Source organism: Bidens hawaiensis, unplaced genomic scaffold (genome assembly GCF_021521415.1).
Source record: "Bidens hawaiensis isolate Kalapana, Puna unplaced genomic scaffold, B.hawaiensis_p1.1 tig00000237_1, whole genome shotgun sequence".
Classification (NCBI taxonomy): domain Eukaryota; kingdom Viridiplantae; phylum Streptophyta; class Magnoliopsida; order Asterales; family Asteraceae; genus Bidens; species Bidens hawaiensis.
In genome coordinates, this window is record NW_027491021.1 from 7,793,475 (window position 1) to 7,813,599 (window position 20,125).

The 20,125-nt window shown below is 38.8% G+C and overlaps 2 protein-coding genes across 2 annotated transcripts; both read right to left on the minus strand.

Annotated features, from left to right (window-relative positions):
* Positions 1 to 3,968: 3,968 nt before the first annotated feature.
* LOC143600673 (protein DETOXIFICATION 16-like) lies at positions 3,969 to 5,801 on the minus strand. Its single transcript, XM_077078322.1, has 6 exons — positions 5,287 to 5,801; positions 5,118 to 5,204; positions 4,969 to 5,025; positions 4,420 to 4,658; positions 4,217 to 4,335; positions 3,969 to 4,133 (listed from the first exon to the last, which is right to left on the minus strand). The coding sequence occupies exons 1-6, from the start codon at positions 5,799 to 5,801 to the stop codon at positions 3,969 to 3,971; spliced, it is 1,182 nt and encodes a 393-aa protein (XP_076934437.1).
* A 1,741-nt stretch (positions 5,802 to 7,542) lies between these two features.
* Positions 7,543 to 10,860, minus strand: LOC143600774 (protein DETOXIFICATION 16-like). Its single transcript, XM_077078380.1, has 8 exons — positions 10,609 to 10,860; positions 8,874 to 9,418; positions 8,688 to 8,774; positions 8,387 to 8,443; positions 8,065 to 8,303; positions 7,856 to 7,974; positions 7,685 to 7,771; positions 7,543 to 7,596 (listed from the first exon to the last, which is right to left on the minus strand). Exons 1-8 carry the CDS (start codon positions 10,858 to 10,860, stop codon positions 7,543 to 7,545), a joined length of 1,440 nt encoding a protein of 479 aa, XP_076934495.1.
* Between the last annotated feature and the right edge of the window lie 9,265 nt (positions 10,861 to 20,125).

Sequence of the window (20,125 nt, forward strand, 5' to 3'; positions counted from 1 at the left end):
GTAGATTATAAGGTTAAACTAGTCGCGACGAGTTAACCACTAATAAACTACTCGCGTAGGGAATGTAAACCGTTAAACTAGTTGCCGCGACTAAAGGACTTATGAATTACTCACGGGCGTTGATTACGAGGCATGAAACTTATTTAGTCGTGACGAGTAAATGATTAGCGAACGTGCTCGTTACGGTTAGTTTACGGACACGCGGCAACTTTTAATTGGTTCTACAAACTACTCGTCACTGCTAGTTTATAATACCTATGTAAGATCCCCCCGCGCCTGGGCGTCGCCGATCGATACGAGATCCGCACGATGTCTAGGAGTGCGGAATCCTCCTAGACTCGTTTATTGGTGTAGAAGACGAAGAACACGATTACACATACAAAAACACACGAACAAACACACGAACAGGATAAACACATCTGCAGATCTTTTATATAATAACCGAAACACTTACATACCAAACATGAAAACAAATACACGGCCGACCCGAGGTGAGCTCTACCTCGGGTCGTCCCACACGACTCTCTCTCTCGGTTTCTCTCTAGCTACTTGAACTTAACACACAAAACTCTTAATTTCTGGATTACAAACCCTAAACACGACACACATATATATATAAACTTCGTGGGCTTGGGCCTGTAGGCGAAGTTGTTACAACTTCGCCTATGGCGAAGTTGTTCTAACTTCGCCTATGGCAGAAGTTGTTACAACTTCGCCTATGGCGAAGTTGTTACAACTTCGCTTATGGCGAAATTGCTCTAACTTCGTACTTCCACAACGCTGAACAGAATTGCATAGCGACGGTCACAAAACATGCACCAACAGACTCCCCTTTGACCGTTGCTCTCAATTCTAACAAACACAAAAGATCATCTGTTACAAAACATGCACCAACAGACTCCCTCTTAACTGATGATCTTCTGTTTGCCCTTCAACCAGCCGTGCCTGAAACTGTCTTGTAGCTTCACAAATCTACCAATCACCCAGCGTCTTCCATATCCGATCTCCCCTTCAGTGTAAGCTTCTCCGACTAAATAGATTGAGGTCTTTGAAATGCATGCATCCCCGTGCCTAATTGATCATCTCAACCAATCACGTGAGTCCTTCTGACTTCACAACACGTGAAGTTCTTCTAACTTCACCAACACGTCGGCATACGATAAGGTTTAATCTTCAACTACTCAACATCAAGTGATCAATTTCATCACAAAACCACCTTGACAGAATCTAACACACATGACCATTAATTAATCCGAAGCATCTTCAATCACCAGGGATAACGATCAAGAACATAAACACTTTAATTTCCGATTAAATCCAACTTGTTCCAGAATTTTCACTTTAATAAATAAGCATCACGTTTCAGGATCCAATTCTCGAACGCCTTGAAAATAACATAAATAATATGCTTTGACCGCAATCCAGTAATGACGAAAATCTTCAGTTCAATTTGACTTTCTTCAGTTGGTCAACCTCGAACAACAACAATTTCATTGCCCACAAATACCCAAATATGTGTCAATATCCAGTTTCAATCAATATCCCATTCACAAACTCAACTCCATATCCAGAGTTGACACGTATTTGTTCACACGTAAGACCCAGAGATAACAAGTTTCACTCGTTGACGGAACAACATCTCCGGTCTCACAATAATCGTGTACACCTGGCCATACAGATGAAAACTCCAAAACACTTTTTTTTTTTCTCGTTAACTTCGCCTAAAGTCAACTTCGCCAGTCCATAACTTCGCCTGGCTATAACTTCGCCTGTCCATAACATCGCCTGACTGATAAGCGAACTTGTGAGGTAGGCGAAGTTGTGGATAACTTCGCTTAACCTTATATCTTCGCCTAAACCCTAAAATTTAAGCGACAACTTCACCTGAACCCAATAACTTCGCCTGCGGCGCTGATCGGCCAGAAACGCATCAGAAACGTGCCAGAAACACCAAAACGCAGATCTCGAACCATAGCATAAGAGCCTAAGGCTCTGATACCACTTGTTAGTCCCCTCGGGGCGTCGCCGATCGATACGAGATCCGCACGAGGTCTAGGAGTGCGGAATCCTCCTAGACTCGTTTATGGTGTAGAAGACGAAGAACACGATTACACATAAATAAACACACGAACAAACTCACGAATGGGATAAACAAATCTGCAGATCTTTTATATAATAACCGAAACATAAACAGAAACACGTCCGACCCGAGGTGAGCTCTACCTTGGGCCGTCCCACACGGCTCTCCCTCTCGGTTTCTCTCTAGACAAAATAAACTGAACACAAAACACTCTCAATTTCTGGATTACAAACCCTAAACACGACACACATATATATATAAACTTCGTGGGCTTGGGCCTGTAGGCGAAGTTGTTACAACTTCGCCTATGGCGAAGTTGTTCTAACTTCGCCTATGGCAGAAGTTGTTACAACGTCGCCTATGGCGAAGTTGCTCTAACTTCGCCTATGGCGAAGTTGCTCTAACTTCGTACTTCCACAACGCTGAACAGAATTGCATAGCGACGGTCACAAAACATGAACCAACAGACTCCCCTTTGACCGTTGCTCTCAATTCTAACAAACACAAAAGATCATCTGTTACAAAACATGCACCAACAACCTATTTCTGGAATTTTTTGCAAATGATACCTATAACTAGAAATTTGTTTTCATAAATACTTATTTTGGGAATTTTCTCTAAGATTTGTCACAAAGAATGTACTAGAAACATTATGTGAGGAGAATGATGGGCCAATGGGCTACGTGAGGAGAGAAAAAAGAAGAAAATGATGGGTCATGTGCCATATTGGACATATTCTTCACATAAAGGATCACCTCTATTGGTGATGGTCTTATTGTTATTATTATTGTTATTAGGTATTTTTCATTCGGTGAAGGAATGAAAAGAAAAACACCCTCTTTTTAAAGGAACGAAAATCCTATAATTAGAAGGAGTTTCATTCTTTAAGGAACAACCCATTCGATTACCACATGATAAACAAACATGTTTTAATTCATTCCATTGGAATAATTCCTTCTTTTTCACCATCCATTCTTTCATACCAAACACTACCTTAAAAGACATAAAGTTTGAAATTGCCAAATGAGCAAATTTGTATAAATCAACGGACTTATTCCCAATTCAAACCGGCGTGCCCTCTTTAATGTGTCTTTGCCCTAACCGCAAGATCATGTGGTTAATGTAGCAACCGATCTTCACATTTAATACAACGTATAATAAATGATATAACTATTATTAGTAATATTCATATTTTGTGGTTAATTAAGATTAGATTTTTCTTTTAACGACAACTCTTAAATTCTCCAACCTTGCTTAATTCAGCATTTTTAATGAGGTCTAAAGTTCGATTCCGGAAAAAGGTGAAAAAGAATGATGCCAACTCAATCTCAATACAGTAACCTAAACAAAAGCTAAGTATCATATGAATTTGAATTACCAAATTTGTTGATTTTCTTTTATTTGGACCAGTTAATTTATTTAGTATGCACACATCCTAACTTCTAAAAGACATGATTTCACATCCCCTAACAACAATATGATTATAAGATGTGAACTACAAACTTCACACAGCCTAACATCTAAAATACATGATTATAAGATGTAGATACATGTACTTCACAGTTCACAGTTCACAGTTCACACACCTTAACATCTAGAAGAATATGATTAAAAGATATGAACTATAAACTTCACACACACCGGCATCTAAAAGACATGATTTACATCATATTACTCTTTATATCCACTCTATATAATATAGGAAAACACAAGAAACGAAATTAGGATACTAGTAAATGAGTCAAGCCATAACCGGCAATATACAATTAATCAAGATCCTCGAGCAGCTAACATTCGGAGTGGCAATGCTGGCTTCATGACACCGTGGTAGTCGTTGGAATAATGCTAAAATGCACCCTATTCATCGCCTTTTTCGCCCGCAAAGACATTAGCCAGCATAAGACTTGTTTAGGATGATAGAGTTAAAAACACGCAAACAAAACGAATGACTAGCTCGATGCCCTACTTCTAGTCCCCAATTTGTACAAGTTGTGATTATTAAAAGCAGCAATGCCTGAAGCCCACTCCCAAAAATGATCCCAATCCACAAACCCTGCAGTCAAGACATATAACAAATTCAACTTCACAAATACAAAAACGAACAAGAATTAAAACCGAGCAATCAAGCATTAGTACCTTCCCTCCAAGATTGTACACGAATGTTAAAGTGATGGCACAAGGAAGACCAACGAGGTAGTAAGCTCCAAGATTCACCAACGTGCCCATCTTCTGCCAACCGCATCCTCTTGCAACACCTTAACGTGTTATTAGTTAATTACGTGCCACACGAATATTATTTACAATGTTATGGTTCAATGAGATTGATGAGCTCTAATTACCTGATAACACACCTTGAACCCCATCCATGACGTTAGATATAGCGAGAATTGGTATAACTAACGATACATAACTAATGACTTCAGCTTCATCGGTGTACAACTTGGCCCAAACCCCACGCGCTGCCACTAGAGCCATGCCAACAACAAGTACTTCTGTGATGACTAGTGACAAGGCCACCCATACCGCTAGTTTTGCAGATTCGTGTTTTCCTGCCCCGAGTTCGTTTGAAACTCTCGTGCTGTGAATTGATTATTGAATATGTCACATGTGGTAAAATGAGATGTAGTTGTGTTAAGACTTTTTCGTATCACTAGGTGCTTTAGGAACTAGACTAGTACTTATAAGTTTTCTTTTTTATTTTTAACTTGTTGTACTTCTAGACGGTTCGCTACCGATGCAAGACTACTCCGCTAGTGGCTAATCCCAAAAAAATCATCACAAATTATATTTATTTAATAAAAAATTTTGGTTTGGTTTGGGTTGCTAACAGGTGCGAAAATTGTATCATGTACGTGATAGAGAGATAAATTCGTTAACTTTAACTGTACCTCACAGTGCTCCCGAAACCAAAGGGAATTCTGTAGGCCAACGAAATCGTACTTAGGCTGAAGAAAGTAGATTTGAAGTTATAAGTATGTCAATGGAAGAACAACAATGTACTAACTAGCATGAAGACTTAAACTATTAAATTAAGCACCTGATAGACATCATGGATGTTTCTAGCTTTGGATTTGGAAGAAGTCCAGACAGTAAAACTATAACCTCATATGCCCAATACTCCAAGCTTAATTAAACATTGAAAATACTTAAGCTACAAATAATTAATAAGCTAAAAACACATGGAAGAAAGAATTAATTAAACTGACCAAACCAGGAGAGCCGAAGGCACGCCTAAACCAAGAAGCCCCCCGAGATCATCAACACCCTCTTTAGAAAACCCGACCCATGTTCTTTCACACGTACGTGACATCTTGATATACACACATAGAACAGCCATATTAACCGTGTAAGAGATGGCAACCGAGAGAGCAGCACCCGAGCTACCAAACCCAAGTTTCGAAACCAAGATCCAACAACACGCAACATGAAACAAGCTTGCAAAACCTGTACTTAACATCATTGGCTTGAGGTTATTTTGGGTCTGCAAGAATCTGGTCTGGCATTGTAGTAGACCGTAAGGAAAGATGCTTGGGATCAGCCAGCGTGCATAGTTTCCAGCTTCTTTTGAGATTTCGGAATCCTGTCCTAATATTGTCAAGATTTGTCCTGTGAATGCCCAAATGATGGAAATTAGAATGCATATTAGCATTAGTACAACCATAGCTCTCTGCAAGTGTACACCAAGCATTTGATACTGTTTTGCACCGTATGCTTGCCGCATAATGTTTCTATTGCACCACCAACGCCCATCTGATCAAAAAGCAACCAACTTTACTCGAAAAACTGCTTTTGGGTAGCCAACTCATCACACCCAAGAGAAATTAAAAAGCTAATTTATTGGATCGATACGCTATTGGTCAATGGTAAGAAAAGAAAATTAATTCATGGTATAATTCTCACATAGAATAATAAATAGACTATTAGTTGGAACGAGTGGATAAAAAAACTGCACTTTCTCGCTAGATTTTAATAATAAAAGCCGTTAAAAAACATGTTCTTGGAAGTTAGGTACTTTAAACCGACATTTCGAAACTTTGATGGTAAAAAAGATTCAAAAGAATGATTACTAAAGAACCATGCACACTAAATGGGCACCAAGAAATGCACATGCAATTTGCACAACAACATTTTTTAAGTTACCATGAAGCAGAAACCGGTGACATTGGCAAAAGAAGTGGCCAAAGACGCGCTAGAAAGAGCGAGCTCTCCAAGATGGCCTACGAACATGATCGACGTTAGTAGAAAACTATATTGAAGAAAACTAACCACAATAAAAGGTCCTGCTAGCATCAGCTGGAGCTTCAATTCCACAAAAATTTCGCGCGCATCAAACTCCGATATATGTTTGGAACTAGACTTAAGAAGTGGTTTGGAGTAGTGTTCTTGATCCATTAATTTACTTTGGGTTTCTCTCCTGGATTTTGAACTAAAATAGAAAATATGATATTTATAAACACACGCAAGTCGTTTGATTGGCTACAAAAGATTGCTTATGTATAACGCGTGTATGTTTCGGCTGAGAGTACACACCAGCTGTGAAACTTTTGTGAACAATGGCAAATGATTTTAAGAAAGATGTCCAAGAACAATTGCTTTTGACATGTGTGTTAAGCACTTGGTTGATTGCCATTAGGCTGTACGGATCCCATAATCTTTTACTGATTTGTGATCAAATGACTAGGCTTTTATAACTTTTTCCATATATATTGCATTATTAAAGTTAAAGGAAGAAAAGAATCATCCACTTATGAAAGATTCTAGGCATTAATTCTTCCTAAATTATTTGCATACTTGAGATGGAAGCTTCTTTTTTTTTTGAGCTTCACAAAAAAAAAATGACTAAATACTAAATAGTGCTTTATATCAGTTAAACAAAATAGTAATTTATTTATGAATTGCCTTTTTTTTATTTTAAAATAGCTGTCTTTGTATAATAATTCCTTGATAATATAAGAGGCTTCATTTAACAAGCTTTACTAGTTTACTTCCTTGCTATACCCACCCATAATCTAACCTCAATTTATTGTGGAGAAATGGTTGGAAACAAGCAATTATGCAATCCTGTTTAGTAACTTATGGCGGTATGGGTGTCTTGCACCAAAGGGCAATCATAATTAACTTTAAAAAAATGATAATCAATAATAAGAGTCTTTTCTCTACCCCCTACAATTAGTTAAGAGGGTCCAATTAATGTTTCTTTCAAGACAAATCTAAACCTTTTTACTTAAAAAGATCAGCAAGTTCTCGTGGCCAAGGGCCAGCATACCCTCTTGACCCCCCCCCCCCCCCTTCTAATTCCGCTCCAAGGTATGGCAACAAGCCAATCCTTAAGAACATCGCAAACAAAATGTTCCTAATTTTACATTTTTTCATTATTAGGTTCTGCTCCATTTCAAGAATAAAAAGATCAGCATAACCATAATCCATAGGCACAATAACATTATATCTACAAAACCCATGAATCACTTGGGTATACATAAACTCGTACCGAACACCCTATGTCGTGCATTTATAGCCTGAAACAAAAGTGAAAGGAGAATTCGGCGTTATAAAAACCAACAAATCATTACATAAATATATAATCTATATAGAGTTTACATTCACCTGTTGTTCCCAGTTCATGCGCATAGTAATAACCAAAAGAAGTATCGCTTGAAGCCCGCTTCCGCCTATGATCCCCATCCACAGTCCCTGCATAAAAACAAGAACTTAACTAACAACAACATTTCACCAAAAAAATTGTAACTTGTAACAAAATGTGACATTTCTTGTTACCATTCCTCCATAATGCAGCACGAAAGTCAAGAGGGCCGAACAAGGAAGACCAATAATGTAATAAGCTCCAAGATTTACGGCTGCACCGATCTTTTGCCACCCGCATCCTCTAACGGTACCTAAATTAATCACAATGCATCAATAAGTATAACCTTGATATTAACTTTACATGTTTTAGCCGATAACGTATAAGAAAGTCGAAGCTTTACCTGATAAAACACCCTGGATTCCATCCATGAAGTTGGATAACGCAAGAACCGGCATGACTTTAGACATATAACTCACAACTTCTTCTTCATCTGTGAACAAATATCCCCAAATATGTCGAATGGATACTAAAAACATGCTTACTAAAACGCCTTCTGTAACAGCCAGAAACAACACAACTTGTGCTGCAAGCCGTGCAGCCCGTGGTTTCCCTGCTCCTAGTTCGTTTGAAACTCTTGAGCTTCGCGTATATAAGATAATCAAATAACAAAAGATTATGTGATATAAAGACACATTTCGAGAAAAGTATTGTATTATGTGTACCTTACCGCACTCCCTAAACCATAAGGGATTCTGAAGATGACTGCACTTGTAGTAAGACTGCATAAGAAAACATTTTTAGACAACAAAACATTTTTAGAACAAAAATATATATATTTATTTATTATCAATACACATTAGAGTTCGATCAAAAGAAGTTGCGAAAAATATCATTTCGTTAAGTAAATAAGTGTAAAATATTTTTACAATATTGTGAAGCAAATTAGTACCGATTGTTTTTGCCCGACCCATTTTTAGCCCCTACTCACAAAATATTCTGGATCCGTCACTGTTAGTAACGTACCTGACAGACATCATTGAGGTTTCAAGTTTTGGATTTGGTAGAAGACCGGACATGAAAACTAGGAACTCGTAGGACCAATATTCCAAGCTAAATCACATACAAAAATAATCATGTTAGTTTTTATAACTAAAAACAATTATTATAAGTGATTATGTGATATCAAATACGACTGTGTAACCTACTAACCAGACCATAAGTGCAGATGGTATGCTCAACACAAGAAACTCGCCAAGATTAGTCACGCCTTCTTTACAAAAACCCGTCCATGTTTTCTCAAAATCAGATGAAAACTTGATATAAATAGACAAAGCCAACACATTAGTCCAATATGAAACAGCGCACGCAAGTGCAGCCCCTTGACACCCTAACCCGATCTTAAACACCAAAATCCAGCAAACTAGAATGTGAACCAAGCTTGTGAATCCGGTGCTTATCATCAACACTTTTGTTTTGCTTTGAGTTTGTAAGAATCGGAACTGACATTGGAGAATCCCGTAAGGGAAAATACTTGGAATGAGCCAACGAGTGTATGATTCGGCTAAAGTTGAGATTTCCAAATCTTGACCGAACCATGTAAAGATAGTGCCCGTGAAGGTCCATATAATGGATACAGGAATAGCCATGAGCATGAGTACAAGCATTGCTCTTTGCGTGTGTACGCCTAGCACACGGTGTTGTTCTGCACCATAAGCTTGTCCACATAATGTTTCCAGTGCACTTCCCATTCCAAGCTAATCATTAAACATAATTTGAAACCATTAGTAAGTTTTTAAGCATTGGAGATATTTATAACCAAATCATTTTGTTATCGTTTCTGCATTTTACTACTTCTTTTACCTGACTTGTTTTTACGACGCAAAGCGAAAACACAAAAGATAAAATAGAATGCTTTTTAAAAGTAGAGGTAATAAATTTCTAAATGATATATCCATTAATGCCTCTTTTATAGGGAAAATATATATGCATTTACAAGTAAAGGCAGTCAATTAAAATGGTTAAATGCCAATGATCTCCGGGCCAAGTGGTTCAAATCCCACCTGTGATAAAATAGGTGTTTCAGGTTGGGTCATGGGATTTTCTTCTAAGAATTGACTATGGATCGGGAGTAATGTGCAAGCTTCCCTTCGGGGATGCACCAGCTTAGCCCCACATGGTTCTGTACCCGGGATATAAAGATGATTGGGTGGGCGCAGTAAAAAAAGTTAAAATTTGGTTAAACCGAAGAAAATCATTATGATAAAATTGTGGTCAGCTTAAGGCTGAGGGGTGTGGGGCGCTAACCTGGGCGCGAGAGCCCCTCCGCTCGCGCCCCCAGGCGCTAACCCCACACCACCGGGGCGCGAGCGGGGCGCGAGCCCCCAGGCAAGCGTGAGTGTGGTCGCGGGAGAAGAGAGAGAAAAAGCTGGTGTGGATGCCCAAAAGAGCCGTTGAGCTCAGAATTAATAAAAAAAAAAACCTTAAAAAAAAATCCGCTGGAGCCCCTGCTGGAGCCCCTCCACACCAGGGCCAGGGGCTCCAACGGGGGCTCCAACACCCCCCTTATCCAGTTTCTCTCTCTGCCACACGTCATAATATTATTGGTTGGAGCCCCCACTGGAGCCCCCATTAGAGCCCCCCACACCCCTTAGCCTAACACCACATGGTTAGGCACTCGAGACATGAAGATGATTGGTTGGACGCATTTAAAAAAAAGTTATATGCTAAAATCATGGTCCCCCCACCCCCCCCCCCTCCCCCACCCCACACACACACACAAGTTGCAACAACCCATGACCATGTTTAGCATTTAATGAACAAGCTCAAATCTCAATAATACAGAAAGAAAATAAAAAATAATTACAATAAACCAATGATCGAAGACAGGTTTTTTCACACATGAAAGTGAGACCCATAATCCAAAAACAGAAAGTGTAATATATACCATGAAGCTAAAGCCAGTGACCGATGCGAACGATGTCGCCATAGACGCAACTGACAACGAGAGTTCCCCAAGACGACCCACAAACATGACAGAAATGATCTCCAAACTATACTGCAAAACACTGACCAAACAAAGAGGTCCGGCTAACTTCAACTGATGTTTCAGTTCTAGTATAGGTTCTGATGAGCCAATGCTTGGTTTCTTAAGAATAAGAGGAGCTTCAAGAATACTTGTTGAGGTTTCTTGATCCATGATGGGTGCAAGTGCAACCTCAAAGTGTGAGTCTTGTTCTTGAGAAGTGTCTAGATGTAGTACGGTGGGTGGGTTAATATACTGGTTAGGTGACCAGTACGTGTGTTTGAAATATATGCAACCGACTGCATTAAAGCACACCATGCTATAAGTGTGTCATAAGATCAGAGACTCTGTCCAATATCATTTTTTTATCTTGTAATTACTGACTTTCATAATAATAATAATATATAGTAATAATAATAATAGTAATAATAAAAAGGTGTATTGGTTTTATTAATCTCAACTATCACCTTTTGGTCAATGCAGGTCCCAACTAACGAATTAACTGCTCACGGCCCTATCTTTTAACGTATTTGTTCCCAACGATCCGTGACTAATGAGATCTTGACGCCGTTAGTTGCAGATCGCCGGAAAAACACCTTTTGCTAGAAAAGTCACATTTTTCCGGAAAAATGTGACTTTTCTAGCAAAAGGTGTTTTTTTAATTTTATAGTAAAATTAAAAATAATAAAACTCTTAAATTTATAGTATAATTTAAAAAAAAAAGTTACGTGTATAAAACACATATGAGTTTCAAAAAATTAGTTTAACTGAATTTAAACTGAAGAAACAGTAAACAGCAAATGATGATTCATTTTTTAGCTTCGATCTCAACTAATTAAAAGAGTTCTACAAGTAAATTACCGTTTTATTTCGTGTCTCGCATATTCTTTCTTTTAATTATATATATACTAAAAGGCAAACTAGATAATACTCATCAAACTCTACTATTCATAAAAGTTACAAATAATCAAGCTTAGTATACAAGCTCTTACAACATAACATGGGATTTTTTACACGTGTGAAACAGTAGTTTATTATTTAAAAAGTTAATGGCCATCAACATTATTAGTATTATTTAATACTATATACTAAAACTGAATTTTGGCCATGTCATTTTTTTCTCTTTTTTTGTTTCGGTTAAGGTACTCCAACAAACGTAATTGAAGTTGACCGAATTCATTCCAACTCATTGATGCAACATCCTAGATCGACATCGTTTGGTTTTACTGACTCATTGCTGAACGCATAAGCCTTACCGGCCTTTTGTTTTACTTTCGGTACCACAATGAACGTACTAAAACCAGAAAATTTTGCTTCAACTCACCGCCGCAATGCCCAAGACTGACAATGCTTGGGTTTTACCAACCCCTGTATTTTACCGACTCACCACGTAACGCTCAGGACCAACGACTCTCAGGTTTTAACAACAACCAGGTTTTTCCGAACGGATAAACATTCTTTTAAAAATGTTGATTTTTCTATAATATTTTATACAAGTGCTGCTAATTTTTTGGGTTTCTTAATTTAAATATGTTAATTTGACGAATTTAGGCTTAGTTTGTACAATAACAAATGTAGTCAATACCAATTGAATTCAATGGCGAAGGTTGCTTAGGGCCCGGGGTGGCCCCGACCGCACCCCCCTTTTTACGCAATAGTGTAAATTTACCCGTTTTCGTCTGAAAATTTTTATACGTAGTGTAAATTTAGCCATTTTCGGCCGAAATTTTTTATACGTGGTGTAATATTTAGCCTTTTGGGCCGCAATTTTTTTACTTAGTGTAAAATTTAGCCTTTTTCGGTCGAAGTTTTTTATACGTGGTGTAAAATTTAGCAATTTTCGGCCGAAACTTTTTATACGTAGTGTAAATTCAACCGTTTTCGGCCGATTTTTTTATACGTAGCGTAAAATTTAGCCTTTTTCGGCAGAAATTTTTTTACATAGTGTAAAATTTAGTCTTTTTCGGTCGAAATTTTTTATACGTAGTGTAAAATTTAGCCTTTTTCGGCCGAAATTTTTTATACGTAGTGTAAATTTAGCCGTTTTCGGCCGAAAACTTGAGCACGGCCCCCTTCGTTTGTGAAATTTTGTATACATTTTGAGTTCGACTCCCTCGGTGTCTTATTCCAAGCTTCACCACTGATTGAATTCACGTTTGTTTGTCACTGCAACGCCCATGTTTTACCAACTGAATTCTTCGTGGAACATGTGATGGAGAATCAATGTTGACCTTTTAATATGTTAATTTTTTAATTATAAGTTATAGGTGCATTGCTACTTTTCCCTATATTGATAGCTTATTTTTTAAAATTTGGTGTTCACATCTTAATGAATTCAATCCATACCAACCAAACCCACATTAATGCACCGATGAACTTGATAGATAATAAACAAATCCAATCTGTCTCAACGCAACGCGCCGGATAAAACACTAGTTAAAATACCAACTAAAAAGTTAGAATATGTAACCGATGACTAAACGTTAAAACAAATAATAATATTAAGACTTAACTACACAACTGGTGCCTAACGTTTGATAGAAATAACAACATTGGATATTAGCATTTAAAAGTCACTTGTTTAGGTATTTAACTTTCAATTTTGTAACAAAGTTGGGTACTAAGTCTAACATCCGTTAAAAATTTAACAAAATAGGAGTCATGTGAAAAAAACTAAGGGTAATCTAGTCATTACAACTTTAACCCATACTAACGTATCAACTGCTTCTTCTTCACTCAGTTTGTAATACAGAGAAGACACCAAGACACGATTAGGGCGAACGAAGAACAATGGGAAAATGGGCAATCAAGACAGAGTTTCAAAACTTTAAATTCGACATGGCTTACGGTACGTAATTTTGGTAATGATATGCTCTTTAGACCCCCTGTTCTCGACAATGAGATGAATTGAAAATCGTGTTTTTTTTATTTTTATTTTTTGGTCCGGGCCTTCATCCAGAGCTATTTTCTATCAAAATTCATCATGGTGGAGAATTTTCCATCAGCAATTAGCACAAAGTTTATGAAAAGGATAAGGCTATTATGTGGATTTGTTGAACAAGATTCTTTATGTTTTTTTTACTTTTTCCATCAATGACATATTAACTAATAAATGGTCTGGCATGAGGGTTATATATTACAGGAGGTGAAAATTGAATTTCGTGACAAAAAAATCACCACCGTTTATTGGGTGGGGGAGTATTATTAAATAGGTTGGAAATTTTTAATTTTAAATTTTAATGTCACCGAACAATGAACCGACTAACAAGAAAAAAATAATAAAACCCGTAAAAATTTACAAATTAAATTCACCTACCATGGGAGTTTGCGGGTTAAGTATGTTCACCTTGTGTATAATGGGGGCTACAAATTTGAGAGGTAGATGACATATAGCGTTCGGCTAGTAAAGAGAAGATTTTTATTGTAGGGGTATAATGATTTTGTAACCTCATCACATCACTATGTCATCTTTTTTTTATTTTTCTTTTTAAAATTAAATTAAACAAATAAAAACTCATTAAATTAAGTAAGTAAAAATTGATTAAATAGAAGAATAACAAAAGAATAAAAAAGTACATATAAAAATACTAATTTGAAGGAATGTGATAATTGCTGTCTATTGCATTAAACTTTTCCTATATATATAGTTACAATTAAATCTCCTATTTTGGAGATAATATATCGTTTAAAATAAACAAATAACCTTCCTAAATATACAGATTCTATTACACCCCTGCAGTCAAAGAGGGAGGTGGCCGGATGCTGAGACTGGACCGAAAGTCATCAAATAATATTCACGAGAGGCCTTTGGTAAATATGTCAGCTATCTGGTATCGAGAGGGCACATGTAAAATTCGAATGTTGCCCCGGTGTACCTGTTCACAGACAAAATGAATGTCCAATTCGATGTGTTTTGTGCGTTGATGCTGGACCGGATTACCAGATAGACAGATCGCACTTATATTATCACAATATATGAGAGTGGCTTGTGATAGCGGACGACGAAGTTCGAGCAAAAGATTTCGGAGCCAGCAAATTTCTGCCACGACGTTGGCTACACCTCGGTATTCGGCTTCGGCACCGGAGCGAGAAACGGTAGACTGAAGTTTAGACGACCAAGACAGGAGGTTGTCTCCAAGGTATACACAGTAACCCGAGGTGGAACGACGGGTGTCCGGACAACCCGCCCAATCAGCATCAGTGTAGGCACGAAGGGTTAAATATCAAAGCGGTCCAAGAGTGAGTCCGTATGATTAAGTACCATGTATATATCGGATAATACGGCGAAGAGCATCCCAATGAGTGACAGTGGGGGCATGCATATGAATACATATATGTTGAACGGCATACGATATGTCCGGACGGGTGAACGTCAAATATTGTAGTGCCCCGGCGAGACTACGATAGAGTGTGGGATCATTAAACGGAGCCCCATCCTAAGCGCTTATTTTTGGTTGGGTCTCGACAAGTGTAGGGACGGTCCGACAAGAGTCCATGCCGGCCCAATGAATAATGTCATTAGCGTATGTTTGTTGCGACAAGAACATTTCATTACCTCACCGAGTAACCGCGATGCCGAGAAAATAACTCAAGGGACCCAAATCTTTTATTGCAAATTCATTTGCAAGACTGGCCATGAGGTGGACGCGCAATTGATCTGTGGATGTGGTTAGAATAATGTCATCTACATAAATAAGTAGGTATGCCATATCACGTCCATTTTGGTATATGAATAAGGAGTTGTCACACCGACTTTGGGAAAAGCCCATAGATGTAATGAAGTCGGTGAAACGTTGGTACAATGCGCGCGGGGCCTGTTTCAAACCATATAAAGATTTCTTTAAACGACAAACATGGTCCAGAAAATCTCAATGTCGAAATCCCATGGGTTGGTGTATGAAGACTGTCTCATTTAACGTGCCATGTAAGAAGGCGTTTGTGACATCGAGTTGGTGAATAGGCCACGACTGAGCCAAGGCTAATGATAATACCGTCCGAATGGTCACCGGTTTAACTACCGGACTAAATGTTTCCCCACAATCCACGCCGATTTGTTGGTTTCTACCATCGCAGACCAACCGCGTTTTATACCGTTCTAACGTACCGTCAGACCTAAACTTGTGGCGAAATAACCACATGATTCTAATAACATTCATAAGTGGTTGGCGTGGAACCAATTCCCACGTCTGATTTTTAATAAGGGCATCAAACTCAACTTTCATAGCGAAATGACATTCTGGTGTAGACAATGCAATCATAGGGTTGTTAGGAATGGGAATGAGAGTGGACACACTGAGGTTGAAAGTTTGTTTAGGTTTGGTGATGCCATCCATAGATCGAGTTTGAATAGTGCGTGGTGCAGGTGTTGGTTGAGATTGTTGTTGCATGGAAGTAGAGTTGGTAAAAGATGGCATGTTGGTTTGTGGGACGGACTGGTCTAGCGGGTTAGCAACTTGGGCTGTGGGCTATGTAGTGGTAAAAGTATTGTTTGGTGGTGGAGGGTGAGGGGTATGGGTCGTAGGAGGTTTAGGCCTACTGGAATACATTTGGAGAGGGGAGGATGGTTGGGTTTGGTTAATGGCCTGGTGGGTGTTGATTTTCGGATTAGAGGAGGTTTCCAACGTGTCAAAGGAAGTGGCATTGGATTGAATATTTGGTGTATTGGAAGGAGTGATGGGTGTTTGTGATTTAGTTAGGGATTGAACAGTAGGCCAATAGAGAGGGTGGAAATTATGTGTGAGAAAGTCATAGGATTGGATGGTTGGATTGTAAAGGTTGGCAAAGGGAAATTTGGTTTCATCAGACTGAACATGACGGCATGTTATTATATTGTGTGATGAGAGGTCTAGACATTTATACCCGCGATCTTGTGATGGGTATCCAAGAAATACACACGGTGTGGAGCTTTTAGCAAGTTTGTGTATGGTGGTAGGTGGGATTAGAGGATAGCAGAGACACCCGAACACGTGAAGATGTTCATAGGATGGGGTACGGTTATAGAGCATGTGTGTAGGGGTTTTGAATTTGTGGCTTTTGCTAGGTAAGATGTTGAGAATGTAGGTGGCCATTTCTAAGGCATGGTGCCAAAGGTTATTGGGAAGGTGAGATTAGGATAGTAGGGTGCGGATGACGTTGTTTATGGAACGAATAGTCCGTTCGGCTTTGCCGTTTTGAGATGAAGTGTGTTGGCAAGAAAACCGAAAAATCATACTGTTATTGCGACAAAATGTATGAAAAGTGGAATTTGCATATTCTTTCCCGTTGTCGCATTGGAATTGTTTTATTCTTCGATCAAATTGAGTATTAATTAAATTTGAGAAGTGAATAAATACGGTATATACTTGTGATTTATGACTGAGGGGATATGTCCATAAAAAAATTGTATGATCATCTATAAAAAGGACATAGTATCGGTGACCCTTGGTACTAAGGACAGGGGAGGTCCATAAGTCACTGTAAACAATATCAAAAGGCATACAAGTAGATGTAGATGAAGAAACGAATGGTAATCTAGTAAATTTTCCAAAAACACACGATTGACAAAGTTTATTATGCTATTTACCATAATTAATTAAACAAGACTTTTTAAGAGAATTCAATAATTGGGGGCCCGGGTGTCCCAATCTTTGATGCCAAGTGTCTTGAGAAACGGCTGTAAACGTTGAGGGAGAACTGATCTTGGATAGTATGTTTGGTGTGAGAGGGTAGAGATCCCCAGAGCTATTGCTGCATAGGATATGGGCCTTGGTCTTGAGGTCCTTCACAAGAAAACCATAAGGGTCAAAGTTAATAGATACTTGATTATCAGTAGTTAATCGACGTACTGATAAAAGATTTTTAATTATATCCGGTGCAAAAAGGACATTGTTTAATTTAAGAGGTGGGTAAGGGTGGGGTAATATTTGATTGCCTTGTCCACTGATGGGAATGGTGTCACCATTTCCGACTATGATATTTCGTAAAATGCCCGAATTAAAAAAAGACGAGAAGTTACCTGGATTTTTGGTCATGTGATTGGTAGCCCCGGTGTCCATGAACCACGGGCGTTCTGGTGGATAGAGCGACATCGTATATAGTGCTTGATCAATGTCGGTCGGGGTATATCCCGCATTATACGACTGGGTTGGTCTCGAGCCAAGAATACTAGAACCTGGTGTATGCGGTCTGTTAGTGGTAGGGTAGGGGCAAGGGGGGTTATTTGACCATTGTTGCCAAGGAGACCACTGTTGTAGTGGGGTATGGTGGGAAGAAGAACCCCAGGGGGCATAAGCAGTAGATTGCAAGGGGTAGCCGGTTCGACTTCGACCACGACCAAAACTTTGCCGACCGCGACCCCGTTCCCTGCCATGAGTTCGTCAGCGGCCGCGATCGCTAGAAGCATATTCCGATCTTGAATATGTGTGAGCCTCGAGAGTGGTAGTGTCGTTTTTTGAGGCCGAGGCTTGCAGGGCTGTACCTGCAGTTTGGGCAGCATGGAGAGCTTGTGTATTCTTTTGTGCTTCAGCATGACAGAGACGAGATCGTGCAGCGTTAAAATCAGGGAATGGTATGGGTTGTTGAAGTATGGTGGCTGTGGTTTCATATTGTTCAGTCAACCCACCAAGCAATTGAAGGACTAGCTGTTGATTGGAGAAAGGAGCATCGACATTTGTTAACTGATCAGACAAAACTTTAACCTCGCGGCAGTATGCTTACATGTACTGAAGTTTTTAATAGTATATCTTATATATTTATATTATATTATCACATTATTAGCATGTATCGATGTAAACCAATTCCTAGAATAAGGGATTCTATTTTATTTGTATTAAATATATTTCATACATGAATGAGGAGAACAATGAATGAAAATTCCTATATGGCATCACACCTTTTAATCTAGCAGCCGCATCATCTTTGTGAAGGCTACCTCACCCCTCCGATCCTTTTCTCTTCCACAACCTACCATATCTACGCTTCCTCCATGGATTCCAAGTTGCATCCAGCAGTCACCGTTTCTAATATCAATTAACCTTATACCCATTACTCTTGACACAGATGCCGCCCAGTATACCTCTTGGTCTGAATTGTTTAAAATTCATTGCCGCGCATACCAGGTCTATGACCATCTCCTCCCCAAACCCACACCTGCTGCTACCTCTTCTGACCCACCGAAACCATCGGCTGCTGATGAACTATGGGATCATCTTGATGCTATAGTTCTTCAATGGATTTATGGCACCATCTCAAGCGATCTTCTCCAAACCATACTAAAACCTAACACTACCGCACACGTAGCTTGGACCACACTTGCAACCCTATTCCAAGACAATAAAGTATCCCGAAGCACCTATCTTACTCAAAAACTCAGCAACACAAGGCTGGACAATTTTGACAGCATGGTCGCCTACTGTCAGGCGGTGAAAGTTCTCTCCGATTAGTTAGCCAATGTTGACGCACCTCTCTCCGATCAAAAAATGTGCAACATTTAATTAACGGGTTGAATGAGCAATACGAGGGTATTTCAATGCTTCTATCCAATCTTAAACCTCTTCCCTCGTTTCATGAGGCTCGTTCAAAACTTATGCACGAATCCAATCGCAAGGCAAACTTAACATTACACGCTGCCAACTCCGCGGGTACTGCTCTTCATGCCACTACTAACAGATCTGATTCCTCCTCAGGAAACCATACTGATTATCGGGTAGCGGACACTCCATCAGATCGTGGACGGGGTCGGGGCCGTAGTCGTGGCCGTGGGCAAGACAGAGGGGGCAGAAACTTCTCTGGTCGTTGTTGATACACGTTTTGTACGTCTCAGTCTTTATCAGGGCATTAATGTAATTAGTTTAAAGTATAGGGATCTTAATGTAAATATGGCTAAATGGGCCATTCGCTCTAATGTAATGTTACATTCGTTACCCCGTAACGAATGTAACACATTCGTCTAATCTGTAAGCTCATTCGTTAACCCAGATTAACGAATGAGATAACGAATGAGGGCTATTCGTTATATGTTAAATGTATTAACGAATGAAGAGTTCATTCGTATGGTTTAATGTAACGAATGACATATTCGTTAACTATTAAGTTAACGAATGTGGTCATCCCCTATATATAGTCTGTAAATTATTCATTAATGTAAGTTTCTAGTTTGTTTATTAATCCTCTCTTGTTACTCTGCCAATTAATTCTCTCATATCATTCATATCGATCATAACGTATATCAACTTTAATCACATACCAAAACATCATGTATCGTCGTAATCATAAGGTCTAGATCCTTTCCGTGCTCATCCAAGTACTTACAACTAATGATTACTTTACGATCAAGGAATGCTATAAGCAAAAGACAAAATTGCTTGAGCAAGCTAATCTGAAAATTCAGAAATTATCAGATAGTAATCATGATCTTAAAGCAAAGGTTCATTGTAAAGTTATTGAAGTGGATCAACATTTA